General features: G+C 49.0%; 4 protein-coding genes across 4 annotated transcripts; all 4 read left to right on the forward strand.

Moving 5' to 3' along the window:
* Positions 1-8,572: 8,572 nt before the first annotated feature.
* Positions 8,573-12,286, forward strand: PtA15_5A893 (uncharacterized protein; the record flags this gene model as incomplete). The annotated part of the gene is made up of 3 exons (XM_053169702.1): positions 8,573-9,017; positions 11,967-12,066; positions 12,142-12,286. 3 exons carry the CDS (start codon positions 8,573-8,575, stop codon positions 12,284-12,286), a joined length of 690 nt encoding a protein of 229 aa, XP_053020873.1.
* A 365-nt stretch (positions 12,287-12,651) lies between these two features.
* On the forward strand, positions 12,652-13,272 carry PtA15_5A894 (uncharacterized protein; the record flags this gene model as incomplete). Its single annotated transcript, XM_053169703.1, has 1 exon — positions 12,652-13,272. One exon carries the CDS (start codon positions 12,652-12,654, stop codon positions 13,270-13,272), a length of 621 nt encoding a protein of 206 aa, XP_053020874.1.
* Positions 13,273-14,815: 1,543 nt separating this feature from the next.
* PtA15_5A895 (uncharacterized protein) lies at positions 14,816-15,421 on the forward strand (the record flags this gene model as incomplete). The annotated part of the gene is made up of 1 exon (XM_053169704.1): positions 14,816-15,421. The coding sequence occupies one exon, from the start codon at positions 14,816-14,818 to the stop codon at positions 15,419-15,421; it is 606 nt and encodes a 201-aa protein (XP_053020875.1).
* A 2,170-nt stretch (positions 15,422-17,591) lies between these two features.
* Positions 17,592-20,370, forward strand: PtA15_5A896 (uncharacterized protein; the record flags this gene model as incomplete). Its single annotated transcript, XM_053169705.1, has 3 exons — positions 17,592-18,410; positions 18,989-19,488; positions 20,307-20,370. The coding sequence occupies 3 exons, from the start codon at positions 17,592-17,594 to the stop codon at positions 20,368-20,370; spliced, it is 1,383 nt and encodes a 460-aa protein (XP_053020876.1).
* Between the last annotated feature and the right edge of the window lie 2,819 nt (positions 20,371-23,189).

Below are 23,189 nucleotides of genomic sequence, written 5' to 3' on the forward strand. Positions count from 1 at the left end.
ACTTATTGACCAATCTTATTTCACTCTTTGCTTGCTTTCACAGTGTCTACTACCTTTCCTTGTTTGATATCATCTACCTTAGTCTATCAGTTCTGATTCCCTCCAAAACTCATTCTTATCGTGGTATGCTTTCTTTATTTCAAAATCATATATTGTTATTCTTTATCAATTCTAACCTATTCTTGTTTTTAGTTCTGGTTCTAGTTTCAATAATAAAAACTGTTTTTTCTCAAGGATGGCCGCTTCGTTGTCGCAGAAAATTTCCATTGGCAGCTGGTGTTTTATTTCCTCAAGAAGTATTGAGACTCCGGCCAATTGTTGAGATCCATCTGATAGAGCCACATATTCCGCCGCACAAGTTGACAGTGCTACCACTGTTTGCCGCTTCGCTCCCCACGCAATGGAGTCTCCCAGGTGCTTGATGACAAAACCTGACGTAGACCGCTTGTGCCCGCCGCCCCAATTCGCATCCAACCACAAGTCCAGTGACCTTCCACGCCTCTTTAACGTTAACTTCATCAATTTCGTCCTTTTTAGATACCCAATAAGAAAATCTAGCGCTTCCCAGTGCCGCTGTAAGACTCAAAAGTGGTTGTGAAACCCTTTTGCTGAATGGAGAAGGGGATGATGGAGGTACAAACTCTGCCCTTCTATACTATCAGATAACAAGACCCACCAAGCTAAGCTTGGCAAGTTTTAATCAAGTGATAGGTCTGGTCTAGTTCCAGATGAAGTTGTTTGATGACAGGTATGTGAGAGTTGAGAGGGTTTATGATGCCGGAAAGGGTGAAAGTTGACTTGATGTTTCCGGTGGGGGTTGAACACAGGTCCTCGAGAGGGTGATATAAGAAGTTGAGAGGTGTCTGGGCTGAGAAGGGTATATGTCTCAGTCGGGAGTTGAACCAAGAACCGGGTAACTTGTGACAGGTGCGTGATATGCAACCAGTGATATGAGAGTATGAGAATATGATAGTGAGCTCAGTGGTTATTGCAGATAAGAGGGATGATAGGGTATGTTATAAAAGTGTAAGGGTGATGATAAAGGCTAATGGGTGATATCTGTATAACTGGTGGGTACTGAACTGAGGGAAAAACAACTGGGGGGGGGAGAGAGCTCCTTATATAGACAAATGTGAGGGATTTTAGCTACAAGGGGGACCCTGGATGAGGGATTTTAGCTGGTGGGCTGCGTACAAGTGGTGTCAGAAGATACTAAATACAGGCAGAAAGTGGGGTGAGAAATGAAAGATGAGGTCATACTATGCAAGGAGTGCATAAACAAAGCAGGGAAATGTCAAATACAGGGTTACCTCATGCAAGGGGTGCATGAGTGGTGTCAGACTAATGCAAGGAGTGCAGAAATGGGGTCAGAAGACTGCATGCAGCTGCAAGGGGTGCATAAATGAGGCGGGGACATGTCAAATACAGAGGAAATGAGGTTGGTCCCCTGCATAAGCAGTGGAGATAAGAGGGATGGAAAAGAGTATGTGTTTGGCTGGGTCTGAGTATGTGTATACCTGGGAAAGGTGACTTGGGGGGTGTGACAGGTTGATGACTGGGGCTGGCCGTGTCCATGAGGGTCCAAGAGGGTGTAACTTCCAATCCAGCGGGGTTCCAGTGATGCTTCCAGTGGTGCCTAGGGGTAACATTGGCCGTAGAGTCCATTTATGAGGTCCATTTGGTGGTATCTTGAGGCGTATTGTGAGTAAATATTTAGTACAGAAAAAAACTTTTGATTTTTCACTTTTCCGTCTACCACACTGCTGAGATGGATTTTTGCTGTACCGCGCCAGCAGATTTACTCCATACAAGATGTCTGGTCTTGTGCCCAATGCCAAGTACATCAAAGAACCTATTATGGACCGGTATCTAGTTTGATCAACCGGCTTGCCAGAGTGTATTTCTAACGCCTTGTCTGGGAGAGTGCTTCTTTGGGTGAAAAATGGTATTGCGTAGTCGGACACTATTTGATTTGCTAGCTTTTCCTGGTTGAGTTCCACAACATCTGCCTTCAGTTTGATGCTTATCCCCACCAGCTTTGCCACTTTGTCCGACCACTTGATCTTCATGTCCTTCTCCATTGCCGTCCTTAACTCGCCCATTAGACTCTCATCCGACGCTACCGCAAATCCATCGTCCACATGCAACCATATGATGATGAAACCCGTTCCCTGCCTGTAGATGTAAAGTGACTGTTCTAGTTCCGACGCAATAAAACCAATGCCTTCCATTTTTGACTTGAAGAACTTCCACCAGCAACGCGCGGCTTGTTTTGTGCCATACATCGCTTTATTCAGTTTCATGATTTTTCCTTTCAATTCTGGCCTGATTTCCGCCGGAGGTTGAACATAAACTTCCTCCTCTATTGGACTGTAGAGGTATGCTGAGCTCACATTGAACGTCGCTATTGGGTAATGATATTTGATGGCTAGAGATATCAATAGTCGAAGCGTGACTAGTGAGGTGGTTAGGGCGTATGTCTCGTTGCAGTCTTGTCCCATGACTTGATTGAACCCTTTTGCAACGTACCTAGTGCGGAAGATTTCTGGGTCTCCTGGTAGTATCCCATCCTTTATTGCAAAGACCCAGCGGCATCCTAGTGCTTTGGCTCCTGGAAACAGATCCACCGGCGCCCACACACCTAGCTCAACAAACTTATCTATCTCGTAATTTGCCGCCGCTTGCCAAGCTACTTCCTCTTTTGATTTGAGTGCCGACTTGATGTTTATTGGGATCCGTCGGTCCTCATTGACTGGAAGGTTTGCTATTGCCTTCTCTTCCGCTTTCACAATCTGATTGGTGTTCTCTTTGCCAAGCTTCAGCACAATCTGATTGATGATGAAATCAATGTTGGTCTTCTTCGGCTCCTTCTTCTTCACTGGTAGGTTTTGGAATTCAGGGAAGATTACAGATGTCAAGTGTAGAATTCTGCCATTTTGGTTGGAGTATATTAGCCAGCCTGCTTCTGCTGCCGGGTACCCAATAAGTTTTCCTGATATTGCTCTCTCTGACAACTTATCTCGCTTTTCTTTTGGCACATGTACTATTGCTTCGGCCCCAAACGGGTATAGGACATTAGGGTTGACTTCGATGTCGTACAGCTTTTTGAGAGGGCAGGTATCTATTTTCTTGTTGGGAATTTGATTGTGGATATGAGCAGCCATCCGGTAGGCATAAGTCCAGTAGGGTCGGGGCATTTTTGACTCGTGGAGCATTGTCCGGGCCATGTTGCCTAGCGTTTGGTTGACCCTCTCTGCCTCGCTGTTTTGTTCAGGGCTGTATGGTGGTACTGGGGCCAGTGTTACTCCTATTGGCACCAGGAGTTTCTTCAGCGACGCAGTGTATTCTGGTGCGTTGTCACAGCGGATGGCCTTCGGATATCTGCCAAGAGTAGTTTTCATGTGATTTAGCCAAGACATGATTTTCCCAGGGACTTCACTCCGTTCCGTCATTACATCGCACCAGATGTAGGTAGTTGCGTGATCTCGGAGTGTAATGACATATCTTTTGCCAGACATATCATAAGAAAACGGGCCAGCGACATCCGAGACAAGCATGTCAAGCGGTTCATCCCGAGGTATCAAAGAGTTGCCTCCAGGCGACTTTTTATCTACGCTTTTCGATTTCGCACACTGGGTGCAGAAGAAAGACTCCCAAGACTTTCCTTCAATCTCATCAGGATAATGCTGTTTCAGGTATTTCCGCACGACTTCTTCCAAAACGTGTCCAAGGCGCTGGTGCCACAGAAAAGGGTTGAATGATGGCTTTTGCGTGATCTTATTCAAATTCAATGAGTTATGTAGATTGCTTCGATACCAGCAATAGTTTCTGTACAACGTATTAAAAACTATTAGGTTGGGACTAGTCAACGTTGCCTCCTGTCCTTGAAATTTAAGCTTCCATCCTACACTCGTCAGTCGACCGACCAAAAGGATTATCCCGTTGACACCTGGGCAATAGAATATGTCTTCAACCGTCACATTCCCCTGCTTCGTTGGGATTGTGATTGTTCCCTTGAGCCTGACATCAACGGAACAGTCAGCTACTGCCAGGAGTATCTTCTTTGGTTGTTCCAGTTCTTCTGTCGATGTGTAGAGATTGAGCAAGCCACTCACATGAGTAGAAGCCCCGGAGTCGAGTAAAATCTTCCCATCACTGACTTCTGGCACGTCAAGTTGTCAGAGGCGGTTGTGTTGGTTCATTGGCCAATCTGGTGGAGCCTGGTTTGACAATGATTGACCAGCGCCGGTCGGGCCGATGAGTCCAGCATTCACGTCATCCCAGAATATCTTGCAGTTGTTGTGCCAGTGTTCGTTCTGCTTGCAGTAGTGACACTGGGGCCCCCATGTTGACGTGAGGTAACTGTTGAGCGGATACCCGCGGTACGCTGCCGCTTTTTCTATAGACAGGGAAGTCTTTTGTGGAGGGGATTGTACTGGCATAGACGATGCTTGCTGGGGTGGTCCGTTTGGCAGGAGTTGACGGCGGTGTGGAGGTGTGTATTGGTTCGCCGCCGATCTTAGCGCTTGGATCGCATTGACATCCATTGGGACGTAAGAGTCTTCAGTGGTTACCACAGCTTTCCCTTGATATTTCCCAGACGCCGCTTGAATGACAATAATGACATCGCTGACTGTCTTCTTGTTGGAGCCTTTGAGCTTCTGGCTAACTTTGAACTCAAACGTCTTTGCGTCGAATCCGCTAGGTGCCGCAAAGCTGTACTGGAGTAGTAAACCGCCGACTTCTTCAAGTGTTAGCTTGAGTTGCGTGATTTCAGCCCACACCTTGCTCCATTTCGCGAGTGTGAGGTCGGAACCAGGCAATTGGTTGCTAATCAGTTCGGCAAACTGTTTGATTATGGCCAGCTTGTGTTGTCTGTCCGAACGATCACACTGTTCTTTAAGAAGGTTGAAAATCTTCCATGGATTGTCGGAGTTGGTTCCGTCCACGATGTCCAAGAGGGAGGTCTCAATTGTCAATCGTAACAGGCATGCAATCGCCGCTTGGTCTTTGGCAGATCGCCTGAAGTTGGCTTCAAGAAGTGTGAAACTTGCAGCGCATTCAAATACGTATTTCAGTGTTTGGTTAATTTCTTGGTCCCATGCCTTGAAGTTAGCTTTGCCTTTTTTGAGTTTAGTCTTCTTTGGGTTGTGCATGTGGTGCAACTCCAAGGGTTTCTTGTGGAAACTGACGATGACAGTGTTTCTGCTGTTGACTTGGGCAGGTGGGACTTGATGTGGTGCTACGGGGTTGGCGGCAATAATGCGCTCCAGGCGATCAATTTCCGATTTTAGGTGGAAGAAATCTTCCGCAGAGGGGGCGGCCGCCATCTGTGTATCGACGGGGTGTTTTGAAGTTCTGGTGTGATTCTCTTTGTTCTTCTTCAATTTCTTGGATAGTTTCTTTTCTTTCTTTTTCTTTCTTTTTCTTTCTTTTTCTTTCTTTTTCTTTCTTTTTCTTTCTTTTTCTTTCTTTTTCTTTCTTTTTCTTTCTTTTTCTTTCTTTTTCTTTCTTTTTCTTTCTTTTTCTTTCTTTTTCTTTCTTTTTCTTTCTTTTTCTTTCTTTTTCTTTCTTTTTCTTTCTTTTTCTTTCTTTTTCTTTCTTTTTCTTTCTTTTTCTTTCTTTTTCTTTCTTTTTCTTTCTTTTTCTTTCTTTTTCTTTCTTTTTCTTTCTTTTTCTTTCTTTTTCTTTCTTTTTCTTTCTTTTTCTTTCTTTTTCTTTCTTTTTCTTTCTTTTTCTTTCTTTTTCTTTCTTTTTCTTTCTTTTTCTTTCTTTTTCTTCTTTTTCTCTTTCTATTTTCTGTTTTTCTTCTGTTTCTTTGTACGCCCGATCTTTGATTTCTTGAAGCTTGAGCTTTCCTCCTCGACCAACCATAAAACGATGGTCTCCCGAAAAAATGGATGCAAATACCTTTGATCAGCAGAACCGGCTTTTAACCTATAAGACACTCGAATGAGTGAATGCAAATCTGACAACAAGAGATGTGTCACGGTAGGGTCAGCCTCGCTTGGTATTGGATCCACTCTCAGTATTGAATTGCACATACCTGACGACAAGAGATGCGTTACGGTAGGGTCAGCCTCGCTTGGTATCGGATCCACTCTCGGTGAGGAAAGAGGGAATCCGGTACCAAGCAGGTTGAGCTAGACTAAGTACAGGCGTAGCCGCAGCATGTATATACAGTGTTTTGGATACATGCTTCAGATGAATAAACTCGCTTATGTACTAAGTTTACCACCTTGGCTACCCCAGCCTCTGTCAACCCTCTGTTAGTTCAGACAGCACAGAAGGTTGCCATGGACCGCCCCTTACGCGGCCAGAACCACCCGACCGGTCCGCATATTCCCTCCTTGAAGTATCGTTCCCGAGCGCGCGGGGGACATCCTTCAAGGGTGTGTAACACCCAACAGCGGCATGCCAAACTTGCCAAACATGGCAGTTTGGCTGCCATTTACAGTCGATTGACTTTGCAAAAGTCGATCAACTTTGTTCCTCTTGTCAACATTTTTTCATATCCCCCCCAGGACCTAACCCAGGACCTAACCTAAGGGCTGGTTGGGGTGGTTGAGAGGTGGGATGTTGTCGGATTCCGACTTCGTTGAAATCCGAACTTCAAGTCGCGCGAGGAATGGCAGCCAAACTGCCATGTTTGGCAAGTTTGGCATGCCGCTGTTGGGTGTTACACACCCTTGAAGGATGTCCCCCGCGCGCGCGGGAACGATCCTTCAAGGAGGGAATATGCCAACTACTCAGGTGGCCAGAACAACTTCCGCCGCCGTAATGAGGCGCGGCAATGGACTCGGCAAAGCACTGACCTAGTGGTGCTGCCAAGTTGCGGTGTTGAGTAGCACAATGTGCAGTGTAGATTCGCTTAACAGCGGGCTGGAAGTTAGGAGAACTAGAAAGGATTCCGCGCGCGGAGATCCTTTCTCCCTTTATGTAGTAGGGGAGGCTCTCGTCGAGAGAACTTCCCCCAGAGTTTTTGGTACCAAGCCCGTCCGCATTGCTGATCAGAATCAGCAATTGGGGCCTTTACCTCTCGAACTCCCTTTTCTTTCATCCTCTCAACTTCCTTGATTCAAACCCTACCACCTTCCCTCCATCTCCACCAACCTCCAAGCGCGACTCCCTTCGGCCTTTGACTTCACCCCGCGGATACTAGTAAGTTTCCGACCAGGTAAAGTCAAGAGGCTCTCCTCCTTCTCCTTCTCTCTTTTGTTTGGCGCTTGGATCCTCGAGATCCCAGCGAATATTATTCTTCGCTAGGCCCCTCTTACCCAAGAGGCGTGGCTCCTCCTCTCGCACTGTCGATTGAGTAGAGATAGACTTCGGTCTACGTGTTCTTTGTTTAGTTTATTCCGCCTCGCCAGCGCTGTACTCCTTGATACCAAGTATCAACTTCATTCAGAGTAACGTCACCTTAAAGTTAGAGACGTACCCTGACAGCCTCTAACACCCCAATCGTCCCGGTGTGTACCCGTCAGAGAAGCCTGCCCGACATGGCGCCTGACCATTCTGTCCGATGCCGCGCTGGACAAACCCGTCGGATGGGGTTTTTGGGCCTGCGGGGAGGCAGTGGGCCGCAGCTCTCGCCGGGTGTCAACCTATCACCGCGGGCATGTAGCGTCCCTGCAGGCCGCCGGAGATTACAACTGCGGCTAGAGAGTATTTGCCCATGGCGGGGCTGGTTCATCTGCCAGTCGTATTCTCTCAACAAGAGATCGGATAAGTAGATCGCCTTATTCGGTATTAAAAACTTGGTGCTCTTCATGACCGTTGGCGAACGATGGCTGACAGAGTTGAGCCGATGCTTGCAGAGTGGGGCCAGTGGCCTGTAGTCCAGACCCGAGCCATGCACATTGTCAATCGCTCCGCGGCTGGAGACCCTTCGAGTTGGAAGTAAATTGCAGTCTCGTTTTCAACAAACACTTTCTGCAGCGGAGAATCAAATGCTGCGTCAGCCAAGATCAGCCTCTGGGATTATATCTGCATCACAATAACGACCCCCGTCAAAAGCTGAAGAGATTGGTCAACAGCAATGGCGCTCGAATTTACACGTCACTGCTGATTGGCTTATGCATGAGCTCTCCTCGATGATGTGCAGCGTGAAATGAGGAGGCGAAGCAGAGGAAACGGCCAGCAAACACACATGACTAGAGCCAGCACATGGCGTCATCCTGCAGTGCATTTTGGTAAAGTGAAGATGTGTTGGTTGATTATGGCGATTGCAATCATGTGCCTGAGCGACCAAGCTGTCCGCTGTTGCGTGTGCTGGCCAGTGAAAGATTTTCTTGCTTCCTTCCTGAACGGTATCAATATAAATATAACCTGGGCTTGTCCATGCCTCGAGTTTTCCCCCAGTAATCGAAGCCTGCGATCGAAAACAGCTTAATCCGATCAGGACAAGACATGGTTAGACACGCGCAAGGTGGTCGTTCCACTCCAGCAGTCCCTGGTGGTCAAGGTGAGGTCACCAAGTACAAAAACCATCATAAGAAGCTAGATCTGATATCTGTCTTATGCATATACCCCTCTTGTCAATGGCCGGCCAAATCGATCAGGTACAGGGCCGATGAGACGCACCAGAAAACCGGCGGGGCCACCGGATCTCAGAGTTCTCGAGGATAAATGCCAAGTGATGGTTCATCGTATCGAGGGACTGCTCCAGTATGCGATAGAGCACCCGCTCACGTGCGCCACCGAATACGATTGCCGTCCGTTCCAGGACGCGATCCCGGTGATTAAGTTGATACGAATCTTTCTCAACAAGCTTTCAAGACCAACCAATAACAGACCACATCCGCTAGCAGGAATGAGCCCAGATAATCTCTTGACCATCATCAGATCAACTGGGAAGAATATCGGAAAATTTCTCCACCGCATGAAAGAAATTCACCCGAGCGGCGCAATGATTGGATCGGGATCAAAGGTTTTCGATCTTGTGTATTCCTTGCAACGTCCAATCAACATCGTCAAGCTTCATCTCAGTCAACCTGGACATTCGGAATCACCTCAAGGTTCACATCCAAAATACCGTGAATGGATGCGTGTTTGGGATTCTAATCTCTGCCTAGCCGGCTGCCGTATTGGTGGTATGTCCGAAAGGGGGTTAGATGATTTTAAACCTCGTTGTAGCTTCACTTGATCCCCATGTCTATCTCCAATGTTTAGCAAAATAGACAAGGAGGATCAGAAAAACAACTCGGATGACATTGAGGATAAACTGTTTTTAATTGGTGACAGCTTGCCTGTTGCAAGCGAGCTGAATCTTTTCCGGTTACATATAGGGTCAGCCTTTATGCACACCAACACATGCACACCATTTTTGGTGTGCATTAGTGTGCACTCCAAAAAATTGGAGTGCACACCCATGCACTCCAAAAAAATGGTGTACACACTCATGCACTGCAAAAAATTGGTGTGCGCACTCATGCACTCCAAAAATTGGTGTGCACACTCATGCACTCCAAAAAATTGGAGTGCACACCCATGTACTCCAAAAAGCATGGTGTGCACACTCATGCAAGTCCTCTCATGTGACATGGCCCGTGTGGCCTTGTGAACCCCACAAGCCGTCCGGGGCTTCACACCCCACTGCCTGATTGGTAGTGGATTTCTCTTTACTCTCACCAATGGTAGGCTTCTAGTAGAAGCCCACCAAGTCTAGGATAGAAATTCTATGCTACACTACACTTGTGGGCAACTTGGTGTTAGCCAAGCTGTGCTAACAGAAGCCCCTTTGCCTGTGGTTTTAAGTCGCCGCTACTGCCGCAACACTACAGAGCTTCTAGCATCAAAAAAGGCCAAAAACCCACTCCAAAGCTCACTGTGAAAAAAAATCAAGAAACTGCTGCCAGTTGACATGCAATATTACAAAGGTGCTGTTTCTTGAGTTTTTTTTTACAGTGAAGAGCTTTAAAAAGTGTAGAAGGATTTTCTACGACCTGTACAAGTTGAATAAGAGCAGAGAAGATGCAATTCCCCCAATTCTACAATAAAATTTAGTGGAATCCTGCAAATCTACACCACACCAACACTTTGGTTAGCTTAGCTGGAACACTGTTGTTCCTACAATTGGATATTAGTCTCACCAGGATGTAATTGCTCAAATTAGTCACTTCTCTCAGCTTGGTGAGTTCTGCCTCTTTTTTAAATCCTGGCTGTATTGATTTCACACTTTTTTCAAGTGATTGGGTGTGCACTCCAATTTTTGGGAGTGCGGGAGTGTGCACTCCAATTTTTGCAAGTGAATGAGTGTGCACTGAATTTTTTTGTAGTGCATGATTGAGCACTCTAATTTTTGGGAGTGCATGGGTGTGCACTCCAATTTTTTGGAGTGCACACTAATGCACACCAAAAATGGTGCGCATGTGGTATTTCTTTGTTGTGCATAAAGGCTGACCCTACATATATCAGGAAGTTGTTGATGCCAATCAACACTTGAGTTTGATGCTACCCAACACTTGAGTGTGATTGGAGGACTTCCTGTGGGCATTTAGAGAGCTCCAAATGCCTCTCTAAATCATAAAATAACACAACTACCAGACCCTGCATGACCAGTGTACATGAAAATAAGGAACCACAGGGTCAGGAGAACTTTTTCCTTTTGGCCAAAAATGAACAATCAGTTGGTGTGGGCTTGCAGACCCCACAGGAAGTCCTCCATTATTGAGTGCTTGACCAAGTCCACCTGACGGGCCGCATGTTCCTTCCTTGAAGGATGTCACCTGCATGTGTGGGACACATCCTTCAAGTTTAGATTAACACCAAGAAAAAGTCAAGCAACTGCCAGCAGCTGACATGAAAAAACTCTTAGCAAGTTTATGGTATTACACAAGCCTTTGTTGTTGACCAAGCTTCACTGCACAGTCACTGTACATCATGTGCAGTGACTGTTCAGAAAAAGCTTATGTGTGTTTGGGTGGAGCTAGAACAGCAGTTCCAAAGCAGTAACCCACATTTCAACTGCTAGCATTTGCTTGAATTTTTCTTGCAGTGATTTTTACTGCTCACAGTTTAGTCTTTGGGTCACTCAATACTGACCACTGATTATAACCCTAACAGCCTCCAACAATGCTTCCAATCAAACAATTGCTCTTTTTCACTAAGTCTATGGCCACCGCTTTGTTATTCTTAAATACCATAAGTATCTCCCCTTTTGGAACACACTTGCAGAGTGTTCTCATACAGAGTACATATCAATGAATTTTTTCTTACCCTCTTTCATTGACAACCCTACTTGCTGCAGATCTGGTTGACCAAAAAATACATCCCAATATTGGGAACTTGGCATCTAGGGCACCCCTTGAGCAGTCAAACCATGACTTTTCAATGTGTACTATTAGTGCAAATCCTCCCAGAGCTCATTGCATAGATTGACTATGTAGTTGTTGTGTTATCAGGCCAAATCCTTCAATGCACTCGCTTGGATGCTTCGCTCCTTGGATCCCCCTGTTTGATTCACTTTTGCAAAGACCAAGTGCAACCACTACAATTTGTTGATTCATATCAGGAGCCACACAAATTGCGGCTTTTCTCCCATGATCTGTTATCTATTTAACTTCAAGGCAGCATCATCATTTGACACATTGAGGAACAAACCCAACCATTGTGGTAATTGTGGCCCAGAGAGAGCTGTGATCTGCATGAATGAGCCTTAGCTTGGTCATACTTGGTCCTTATTAATGGTTGTGTGGACACCACCACCAGAGCAGCTGGACGAACACAAACCGTGATAGTCTGGTTCTGGCACTGGGGCAAATGAAAAAAGGTGGGGTCAGCCTTGAATTGAGACGTCTCTAGTACATCGTTCCTTGACCCCCCGGCAGCCCCCGGCCCAGCGTGGTTTGAAAAAATAATGTACCAAGTGGTGTCACTCACACGTTCGTCCGGCACCGCAGGAAAACTGGAGGAGGACCGATAGGGCTTGATCAACCGCTTGTGCTCGATTCCGTACATCCCTTAAGGCAGGACTGTTAACGAGGATCGATTGGCCCCGGCGAAGAAGAATGCAGAATCCAAGCAAGGCATCAGACAGTTCTGGACCGACGCTCGAGTGCCTAGTAGGTATGAATCAGCTATCAGCTTATCAAACTAGTTGATTGGCTGATGTTTGAATCCTTTCTAGGCTTGGCTGTCCAGGGTTTTAGAAACCTGCGGAACAAATATGATCCCCCGGAGCCGTGTACTCAAGACGCCACGGACACTGGGACTATCCCTGCTGATGGAAGGACCTCGAGGGGAATTCTCTGCGACGACTTACATTCGACCCTTCTACCCCGCCTAATCGACCAACTGCATACGATCCTAGACTTGATAGGGCTCGAGAGCATGCAGGAAGACCCCGAGTCAAAACTCAAGCGCCTATTGGAGATCCAATCACAACTCGACTTCAACATCGCTCGAATCAACTCTTCCTTCCTCGACCTCTGTCCGAAATCCTTATCTACTACTAACGAACAATCCAACAACCAACACCTCAAGCAATTCAAAGCGTACAGGCTTCTGGAATTCAAAAACGATTTTTTCATTGCACTTGAGGAAATCTGCGATCTCTTTGGAGCGGCCGATACTTGGCTCGATACAAGTGGATTTTCTCGAGATAGCCCCTGGGGCAGTCGACATGCAATGCTAACCCAAAGAGTATTCGACATGCTTGAGGTGACCATCGAACAGTCAAAAAAGACTGAAACAGATGTGATCGAACATTTTGCAACGCATGCGCTCGGTGGGATCGATAGGCAACTAGGCAATCTCATCAGCATGCTCAATCCAACTTCCCCGCTGCGATATCCCTTTCTCAGCAACTTCAGACATCAACCAATCGTCGACCTCGCTACAACGTTAATACCGTTCATCAAGCTACACCAATCGTTTTACAAGAAACTAACAAAACACGGCATCATGAGCTGTCGAACGCTGCCGTCATTCACTCAAATGAATTCTCATCAACTCAAGTCATTATGTGGATCTGCCGAACGAATTGCTCCCCGTCTTGAAGAACTGTTGATGTCCTTGTCCCAAGTTGATATGAATGTTCGAGATCGACCTGTTGATATTCAGCACATCACTGAAGCAGTTGAACATATCGCCAATAGTGTCATTTTTTCACTGGTTTCTGTTCTGCTTTACCTTGTCCCCTTGATCGATAGTGTCCCGGAGAAGAATTACTACCAGGGTTGGTTTGCTACGTGGAACGCCCAGATCAATATAGCCGTTCAGAACTTTGTTCAACTTGCAGAAGACCTCCAAGAAGAGGATGATCTCGAATAGTTTCTTCTCCTTCCTTTGCTCCGTTATTATTTATTTGGGTCTCTCCTTGAACAAGCATTGCACCACGACATCACACCCAACCCAAACTCAGGTCAATAAAACCCTTTGGTCCCAACAACCAGGCTATTTTGAGCTGCTTGGTACTCAAAATACATCGATCCAGCTTCGATCCAATCGGCTCGTTGGTGAAGCGGCCCAGACAGAGCTGTCAAGAGGAGTCAGGATGGGGGCTGAGCTATTAAGAAGCTCTCACCCAGGGCCAAAGGGACTTTCTATTCCTGGTTAAAATTTGCGATTACTCAAATCCCTCTGTGTGGGACGTACCAGGGGACTTGTTTCACGTTCGCAAGTCTTCTCCTGAGAATATATATTAGATTGCTGGGAAGGGGCCTCGATAAACGGACCGCACCGGAACGCAAATATCCCATCATACAGAAGACCACCCGGCTTGGTGGTTGTGGCGCTGCTGGAGGCCAAAAAATCCTTGGCGGGCCGAGATGCTTGCAGCGCGATGTATGTATCTATTTTCAAAGTAAAAGCCGCATGTATTTGCTTGGGCTGCTGTTCGGGCTTTCAGCAGGGCGACGGATGGGGACTGTGGGGGCTGCTGGTTGCATATTTACGCCACTTACAGATGAAGGAGGTGGAGCGTGGCAGTAAAGATTCTCAAAAAACTTGTTGGGCTCGTCAATCCAAACCGTATAAATCATTCACACCCAAGCCTTTCAAGCCCCCCCCCCCCCCCCCCCCCCCCCCCGCACTAGGACTTGATTCGGCCGCTTGAACTTCCTTCTCCCATTCCCTGGACGATTGGCGAATAATTACACGATTCGCCTCAGCCAAGAAGGATGGAAAATCTGAACAATAACACCTCAGACGGATCTGGACCAACGCTCGAGTACCTAGGAGGTATCGATCATCTGTCAGCTGCTCGTCATACAGGTACATCTGCTGATTTTTGAATCCCCTTGAATGATCTCTAGAACTGGTTCTGCAGGGCTTTAGAAACCTGAAGCGCAAATGTGAATCTCCATGCACGTTGACTCAAGACGCTACTCGGATTCTGCCGCCTAATGGAGTGAACTCGAGGGAATTTCTCTGCAATCGGTTAAATTCGACCCTTCTACCTCTCTTAAAGGACCAACTCACCGCTATGTTGAACTTGCTAGGCCCAGCGAGCATGAAGGAAGAACCCAAGTCAAAATTCAGGCGCGTATTGGAGATCCAGCCAGAGCTTGATTACAACATCACTCAAATCCATTCAGCCTTTCTCGCCCTCTGTCCTGAATCCGAACCTGACTCTGATGATCAAACCAATGACCAGCATCTCAAACACTTGAAGGCGTATAGGCTTCTTGAATTCAAGAAGAAATTCGAATCCGCACTTCAGAGAATCCGCAACGTTCTTCAAACGGCTTTTAACTATGTCGAACTATGGCGGTACCCCGGATTAAGAGGCGAACTCTATAAGGATTACGAAGGACAAACTAAGGACGTAGTAAAATGTATCGAGCTGACTATCCAACATTCAAAAAGATCGGAAATGGATGCCATCGAGGATTGTGCGACACGCGCGGTAGGCGCCATCGGTAGGCAACTAGGTCATCTCATCGGCTTGATCAATCCAGCAGCCCCCCGGCGATATCCCTTTCTATCACGACCCCTTAGCCATCAACCGATCATCAACCTTGCGACAAAGGCAACACCACTCATAAAACTAACGCAATTGTTTTTCAAGAAACTCTCGAAACACGGCATCATGAACTGTCGAACACTACCGTCATTTACCCCGATGAATTCTTATCAACTCGAACGTTTATGCCAATCTGCTGAAAACGTATCTCCCTGTCTCGAAGAACTTTTGATATCCTTGGGCGAACTTGATACAACTCTTGAAGATCGACGTCTCGATACCCTGTTGCCGATCATCACTAAATCAGCTGAAGATACTGCTAGTACTTTATCAGCTTCGTTGTTATCTGTAGTGCTTTACCTTATTCCTTTAATCGACAGTCTTCCAGAACAGAATTACTACCAGAGTTGGTTTGCTACCTGGAACACTCAGATCAACATAGCCGTTCGGAACGTTGTTCAAGTCGCAAGAGATCTAAGAGATCTTCAATATGACTCTGAGGATGATTCCGATTAGTTTCTTCTTCCCTTTCGACGCGAATGTTTCCATCAATTCATGATTATTTATCTGATTGTCACCTTCAGCAAACCTCTTCTCTTCTCTCAAAACACTCTTCATAAATTCATAGGAGGGTTTTTCAACAGCTGGCACTGTCCATATTTGCATAACCAGATCAAGAATTGAATATGTATCTTCCTGAGCCCTTCACTCCATCACCAGCACCATGCCATCCATCCAGACGTCGGACCCCACCCAAACCAACACCCCAAATATGGGCCCAGCTGGGGGTTCGACCGGGCGGGCTGGGCGGTCAGCGCAGCTTGGCACCTGTCCAAGTCTTGCTTTAGCCGACCGCAAGCTCTGGGCAGATGGGATCATCGACATCGGTATATGAATACACAGGCCGACCGGTCATTGACTGACTGTCTGTTTAGCAACTGGTGTGCTCACCGGTGTGTGTATTGCTTGAGAGCCAATGCGAACGGGCCGCCGAGGGCGCTCCACTCCCTTCTCGACGATTGGCTCACCGTTCCGGAGTGGTCCGTTGGTTGGCACTGATCGAAAGCTTCCTGCTTGTCAGCTGTGTCCGGGGGAGAGAGTCTCCCTTCCTGAGGGCCGGTACAAGTCTTGACCGCCGAGAAGGGAGCCCCCCCCCCCCCGATGACCGTTTTGTAGACGGACCGCGGTCGAGAAGGGAAGCTTCCCCCCTCGATGGCCGATGACTCGCCGGCCTTTATTGGTGGGTGCCCCCTTTCGTGCGCACCGGTGTCGACAGCCAGACCGCAAATGTCACCCCATGCAGAAAGAGTTGAAGCCCTCCAGCTTGGTGGTACACTCTTGTCCTGGGTCCATTCAAGCTACTCCATTGAGGAGTGTACTAAGCAATGCATCCCCAATTCGGATTTTCAAAGCAAACTCCTTATGACACCTGCCCTGTCAAGGATCTGAATTCTACTGCTCGACGTTCGCGGTGGGGGGGGGGTCGATGACTGTGGCCCGTGGGGTGGGGGCTATAACATAAGTAAATACAATTCGTCGCTTCCAAGTTTTGGGGGAAGTCGTTCTGAACTTCTAAGGCCCCAATTATAAACAAATATTCGAGTTTTATTTTGAAACTATTCGAAAAGAAATTTGAAACAAAAATGAAATCAATATGAAAGATTTTTGATTTCAAAAATCTCTCGGAAAAACTTCAAACAACAGGGTACACATATAAACAATTGTGCATCCCTGAGCAAGTAGCCTGCCGGAGTGGGCAGGCAGGGGCGAGATGTCTGTGACACGGGCAAGCTGGTTAGAATACAGCTTGCCTGTTCAGCCTTGGCTGTCTGAACCAAAAAAGAACCCGCACACCTCGCCACACCTCGCCAGGCCAACACGCACGCGCGGCCGGCTCCATGGACGGTTGGATCATCTGCGGCGAGATCGTAGCCGTATTGACGAGCGTTTTGTCCCGTGGTCCCGCCGCCAAGGGCAGGATCATATTGCCCCTGGTGGTCCCGGGCTTCCTGGAGGTGTTCGTAAGGGTAGTGGTACTGCAGCAGCAGTTTTTTTCATGTGCCAGCCAACCCCCGCCCGGCGAACTCCGCCGACCCAATACAGCCATTAAATGGGGGGGGTCTGAGGCACCAGTGGCCTGGCAATCATACAGGCATACTGCCTGTTCAAAATTTTGATTCCACAAATTTTGAGATTCTGGAATCTCAGGGCCCAATTATACAGCAGATACGAAAAAGCTTGCGTTTGGGGGGTCTGAAAATCCGACCCCCAGGCTCAGAAAAAGCCACACCCAAACAAAGCCACAGAGAGATACAGGACCTGTATCTCTCTGTGGTTTCCATACCCCCCACCCCCCGATGCCGGCACCATATCCCCCCCCCATTCCGGCCGCACCCACCCCAGCCATCCTCGATCCCCCAGCCCCCCAAATCCCCCCCCCCCCCCCCACTCAGCCCGTTGTGAGTTTCTCAATCCCTCCCTCGTCTCTCCTTCCTGGCTTTGGCTGACCCACCAACCTCTGCACCCTCCCCCCAGGCCCGAAACCATTGGACCAGCCGAGATCAGTCAAACACCCCGCAGCAGAGCATTTGCCCGCTTTGCAGGTATGTAAATTTGGAACTTTGTTATTCTTCATCCTCCGGCTGACATCCCCTGGGGATCTCACACGCTCAGGTATCAACGGCCGATGGACCACCAGTTTGACTCACGAATCCCGCCACTCCCCTTTGCAAACAAGCCCGGCGGCACCCAAGAATCCTACTTGGGGCCGTCTCTGGGCGATGTATCCGACTCAAGATCGTACGTGCTATTCGACCAGTCGCAAACGCAGGCGTTCCCGTTGCAATCGCAAACCCAGCCCCTTCCTTCCCCGAATCACGGGCTACCCAACAGCCAGGCGCCTGCCCCGCGACCACAGCCGCTGCATGCGTATCCACAACCACCCCAAGTACCGCCCAACTTGCAGCCGCAACCCCACTCCTCGCCGCCGCGCTCCCAGGTCGCCTCTCCCGCCCACCCACCACGCCAGCAGCAATCAAAGGAATCCGCCGCGTCCAAATTCAAGGGCCCTCCAAGGGCAATCATCCTTGAATTTGCGGTTTTTGCCCCTTCGGTTGCCCACGAGATCGCCCTAGCTCAGAAGGGGAAACCGACGCCGGCCGTGCCCGAATGGTCAAAGTTAGGCCACGCAGGCGTCATTACCTGGATGGTCCACCTCTCGGACTACTCGTTTGACTTGTTCAAACGAGATTTCATCACAAGGGTGTCGGTCGATCGCGAACATGTCTGCACGCATTTGAGGAAGTTGGAGTTGGAGGGAAATAAGATCCAGTGGCGGTGCACGATCCACAACAATCGTGTTTTCGGAGTCGCCCGCAACACGGCAGTCACATCCGAGGAAGAATGGTCGAACTTCGTGACGGAGGTAGCTTGCAACCCCGGGAATGAGGTCAAAGTGAAAATCACCATGCAGGACCCATCAGTCCTGGAGAAGCAGGCTGCCGCGGTGAGATCACTCTTTCTCATTTGGAGCTTTTGATCGGATGGGCTGACTTTTGTAACCTTTCCCCAAAGGTGCGAGCTCAAGACGAAAACCTGGCCCTTATTCATGCGCCAGAGGAAACGCGCCTGGCGCTGCAACGTAAGGCGACTTGCTTGGTGATGAACGTAAGTCATCCTTACGGTCTTTACGGTCTACTTACGTTCATCGCTGGTTTTGGATGCTGACTGCCTCCTCAGCCAAAGGCCGATGTAGACTCAGCTGAGGTAATACAGATTGTGGGCGACCTGACAGCGCACATTATCGCGAAGTACGGTGGGAACACCGAGAACCTCCGGATTAAAGACCCGCTCAATTTGTCCAAGGCCTCGATTCCGATCTACACAAATAACTTGTGGCAGTGGGCATGGGCCATCCGTCACGGGGCCCCAGGAGTGGACTACGACAATCCCCCCAGGTCAAAGGACTTCGTAAGCGAAAAAGTTCCCATCCTCACCCTAGATGAGGTCGCCGAAAAGGCCCCGATCCATCGCAAAGGCAAAGGCGGCGGCAAGGCCGCCAAATCCAACTCCGCCACCCCAAAGTTCACTCCAGCCCGGGTCACCGCAAACGGGATCGTCCGCCCCCCCCGGATGATCCATGATACACCGACGCCGGCTTGGGTTGGTTCGGATCGCGCGAAGGCGGGGGCCTCGCGGGCAACAACCAGTACACCCCAAGCGGCGCTGCCACCGATTCAACCCCCTTCACCTCGGATCCCAGTGCCCGCCGTGTCCTATTGGGGGGATCCTTGCGACGGCGAGATGGCTCCTATATCCCAACCACGCGTCCCCATAAACGCCCGGGTGGGGGTGCCCATCCGATCAGAATCCCCTCAGGGGTTGCCTGACGTCAACGAGCTGGACCGCCTGAGCCCGAGTGCCCCGGGGTCGCCCTCCGAGTTGCAGGCCAACTCGTCGGACACCAATCACTACCCTGAGGACCCAGCCGAGCATGACGCAATGGAGCGTGCACTGCGCCCCTTCGCCCGGCCGCCAGCTAGGTCCCCACAGCAGTCAATCTCCGTGGCCAGCACGGAAATCGAGTGCGTCTCTGGTGGAAAAGAACACCTGGCGATCGACCGGTCGCCTGTCCGCAAACTACCGCGCAGCCCGGCCACCGACGGGGTAGCTCACACACTGAGTCGACTTCAATTCAACCGACACCGCTCACCGCCTCGCCGGGACGCTAAATCCCCAACTCGCAAGGCTCCGGGGTCCGGGGCGTCTTCCGCTATCCAGCTAGGCTCGGGCCGCTCCGCAGCCACCCGCCCGGAAGTCTCTGGAATTGAACCGACTGAGGTGGACTCCCTAGACGGGTGGGTATCCAATTCTTCGCCCAAGAATAGCTATGGCCATCAGTACCCCGGACACCTCAACGCTGCTGGCCGCGCGCTCACAATGGAGCAATTCCTTGACCACTGCAATTTTCATCCAAACAACCCAAACCCTCGGGCGTTAATCAACATCTCGCTGGTCAGCCATTGGAGCTTCTTCGCGGAGACCAACCTGGCGGAGTTACGGTCCATGAACTATCCGATACCTCTAGCTCGGCAGCTCTTGACTGGGGCGCAGACTTTAATCCCTACCCACTATGATCGATCTCCATCCCATTAGGCCATAATGAGTGTTTGGAGGGTTGCTCAACATAGGAAGTTTTTTTTTGCGGGCGGCAGCCTTTTTTTTTCTTCCTGATGAGACCCATAGCAGCCCCCTTCCTTTCTTTATCCAATTCCTATCTTGGTTATGTGTTTCTTTTACTCTTATATCCGTGACCACCTTTTTCCATTTTATCTTAGTTATGTTTTCCTCTTACTCTTATATCCGTGACATTCTCTTAATGGAATGCATACATATATCTTAGCTCCAATAAACAGACAGTGCGGGCGGGCGCCAGTCTTGGGCCCGCCGGCTCCGCCGGGATGTGAGTTTGACTTTGCCTAAAATGTCCGAGTCCCTCTGCGGCCCAGTTTACCGCTGGGGCCCGGGGACCGTCTGCAAATAGAAAGACTTTGCCAAAAATGATGGGGCCCGGGGGCCGTCTGCAATTGTCCCTCTGGGGCCCAGCAATTTTTTACAAGTCACGGAATTGCGCGTGGGGCCAGACAAGATGACTCATTAATTTGAAGTACCGGCCGGCAAGGACAAGTCCCCACCACGGACGTAATCTTTCCAAGTCCTGGCCCACAAAGATAGACCAGTGCCCACGCAGCCTAGTCACGTAGGCCCACCATATCTCACAAGTCCCCACCGACCGGCTCAGAGGCCGGCTCAGAGGGATGCGCTCAGAGGGCTCCTTATAAAGAGGCAGAGACTCAAGACTATTTAATTCTCATTTGAAGAAGTAAAGAGGAAAGGAACAATAAAATAGCCAAGAAAGACAACAAGAAAGCGAGTCATTAAAAAACTATCAGGCTCAGGCCCTGTACCCACTGCCCCAAAAAAGTTTTTGCATCAAATTGGGGGTGGCAATCCTTGGGAGCACCCCCTTGATAATGTCGGTGTCCAACTCGGTCCCGGTGAGCATCCAATGTCGTTTGAGGTGCGACTTGAGGTTTGAGAAGACCTTCTCAATCGGATTCATGTCCGGCGAGTAAGGCGCTAAATATATCAGCAACACCTGATTTTCCGCGCAAATCTCGGCGATCCGTCCTCTATGGCGAATTGCTGCATTGTCCATGATGAGCACGCTGTTCCTGCCAGGGAACGGATTCATCACAGGCATCTGAAAAAATTGAGACAAGTACGTAAGTAAGCCGCTGAGGTCCGCCAAAGAAAAAGCAAAAAAAAAGGAATCCCTACCAGAACATCCTCTAAAAAGTACTCGATGTCAACGCGACGCATCGTCTCCTCCTGCGCCATCACACATAGCATGCCATCGAGTGAAACCGCCGGACACACCGAGATACGGGGCGCATCGTGAGCACGAGGGATTCGTTTCGTCCGACAGCCGCGGGTTGACCACGCACGATCACGTGAGTGGGTACCAAGAGACACTCCGCATTCGTCTGGATGCAGCCAATGCGTCAGCCAAACTAGCCAAATAGATACCACAAAGCAAACCACCCTGGACTTACCTATAAACACAAAGTAGTTGGATGGGTATGGGCCCACCTGGGTCACATATCGGGCTCTTTTCACTGGGCATTGCGCCGGGTGGACGGTCCGGGCGCCCTTCTTTGAGAAGTTGAGCCGGCTCCTCAACTCATCCAAGATCGAGGCGATTGGGTGAATTTCGCCTGTCATGGTCTCCAGGTGAGACTGAATCTCATCTAGGTAGAGTGTTGGCTCTAACTCAAGGGCCAAGAGGATAAATTCCCGCTCCTCGGCCGAGAAGGATAGCGGCCAACCTCTGTCTTCATACAGCGCCGGGTCACGCACCACATCTCGAGTGGTTCGATACAGGCGATTCCATCGCGCCAAAGAGTCGTGAGAGACATTCTTATCAATCGTGTCATTGATTTCATCGAGGGTCAGTCCGCGGAGGCTGAGCTTGACGACAATCACCTTGACGTCTCGGGCGTACTTCACGAACCCCATTCGGGAGGGCGGCTGGCTGGATGATTGGGGAAATCGGAGGATCAGACCGATTGATCTATCATGGGGGAAAAAAAAACCTACATAATACTGACCACCTCGCGGGTTATTGGTCCAATGGTTTCGGGCCTGGGGGGAGGGTGCAGAGGTCGGTGGGTCAGCCAAAGCCAGGAAGGAGAGACAAGGGAGGGATTGAGAAACTCACAACGGGCTGAGTGGGGGGGGGGGGGGGGATTTGGGGGGCTGGGGGATCGAGGATGGCTGGGGTGGGTGCGGCCGGAATGGGGGGGGGATATGGTGCCGGCATCGGGGGGTGGGGGGTATGGAAACCACAGAGAGATACAGGTCCTGTATCTCTCTGTGGCTTTGTTTGGGTGTGGCTTTTTCTGAGCCTGGGGGTCGGATTTTCAGACCCCCCAAACAACCACCTGGTCCCCAGTGAGTCCAGGTCAGAATGGATATGTGTCTGTGCACCGGGTGGATAATGTCCCAGTGCAAACATAGATACAGGGTGTGATTCCACCTGAAACATAGAACTAAACAAATGGTGAGCTTCATGACTTCATGTTTACAGCTGATCCCTATTCTTGAGGAGATCAGATACATGCAACGCAATCAGATACATTTGTACCACAAGACTCCTACATAGCCTGATACCTTATAGATGTGATCACGTAACATATCTTGGCTGATATGTACTACGAGTACATGAGTTACATTGGTCTGGAGGGATCAAAAGAGTTCAAAGATGACTGGAGCGGAAACAGAAGAACAAGAAAATGAGCCAGAAATTTTAGTTTTGAGACATGGTTGGCTGTGAATGTCGGCTCAGTAGCCATACTTGGCCAGGAATTTCGGCTCAGAGCCATGGTGGCTATTTTGTCTTGCCGGAGGCGCGATCGGAGCGACATCAGAAATGGTCAGATTGTCGCTCTGAAAGCATGACAATGGCCGCTCTGTCGGTTCATTTGTCCATTTTGTCGTGAATTAGCCGGCATTTCACGAAAAAAAAACTATTTTGGCCATTTTTGTCGGTCCAGCGCCTCCATATCAAACACCCCTCCCGGGTGTGTTTGAAGAGTTTTGGGATTATTTTGAAATGAAAAGAACTCAAAACAAAGTTGGTTTTGATTTCAAAACAATTTCAAAATAATCTCAAAATAATCTCAAAATTGCGTTTATAATTGGGGCCTAAGATTTCGAAAATGCA

The sequence above is a fragment of the Puccinia triticina genome, chromosome 5A, assembly GCF_026914185.1.
Source record: "Puccinia triticina chromosome 5A, complete sequence".
NCBI classification, from domain to species: domain Eukaryota; kingdom Fungi; phylum Basidiomycota; class Pucciniomycetes; order Pucciniales; family Pucciniaceae; genus Puccinia; species Puccinia triticina.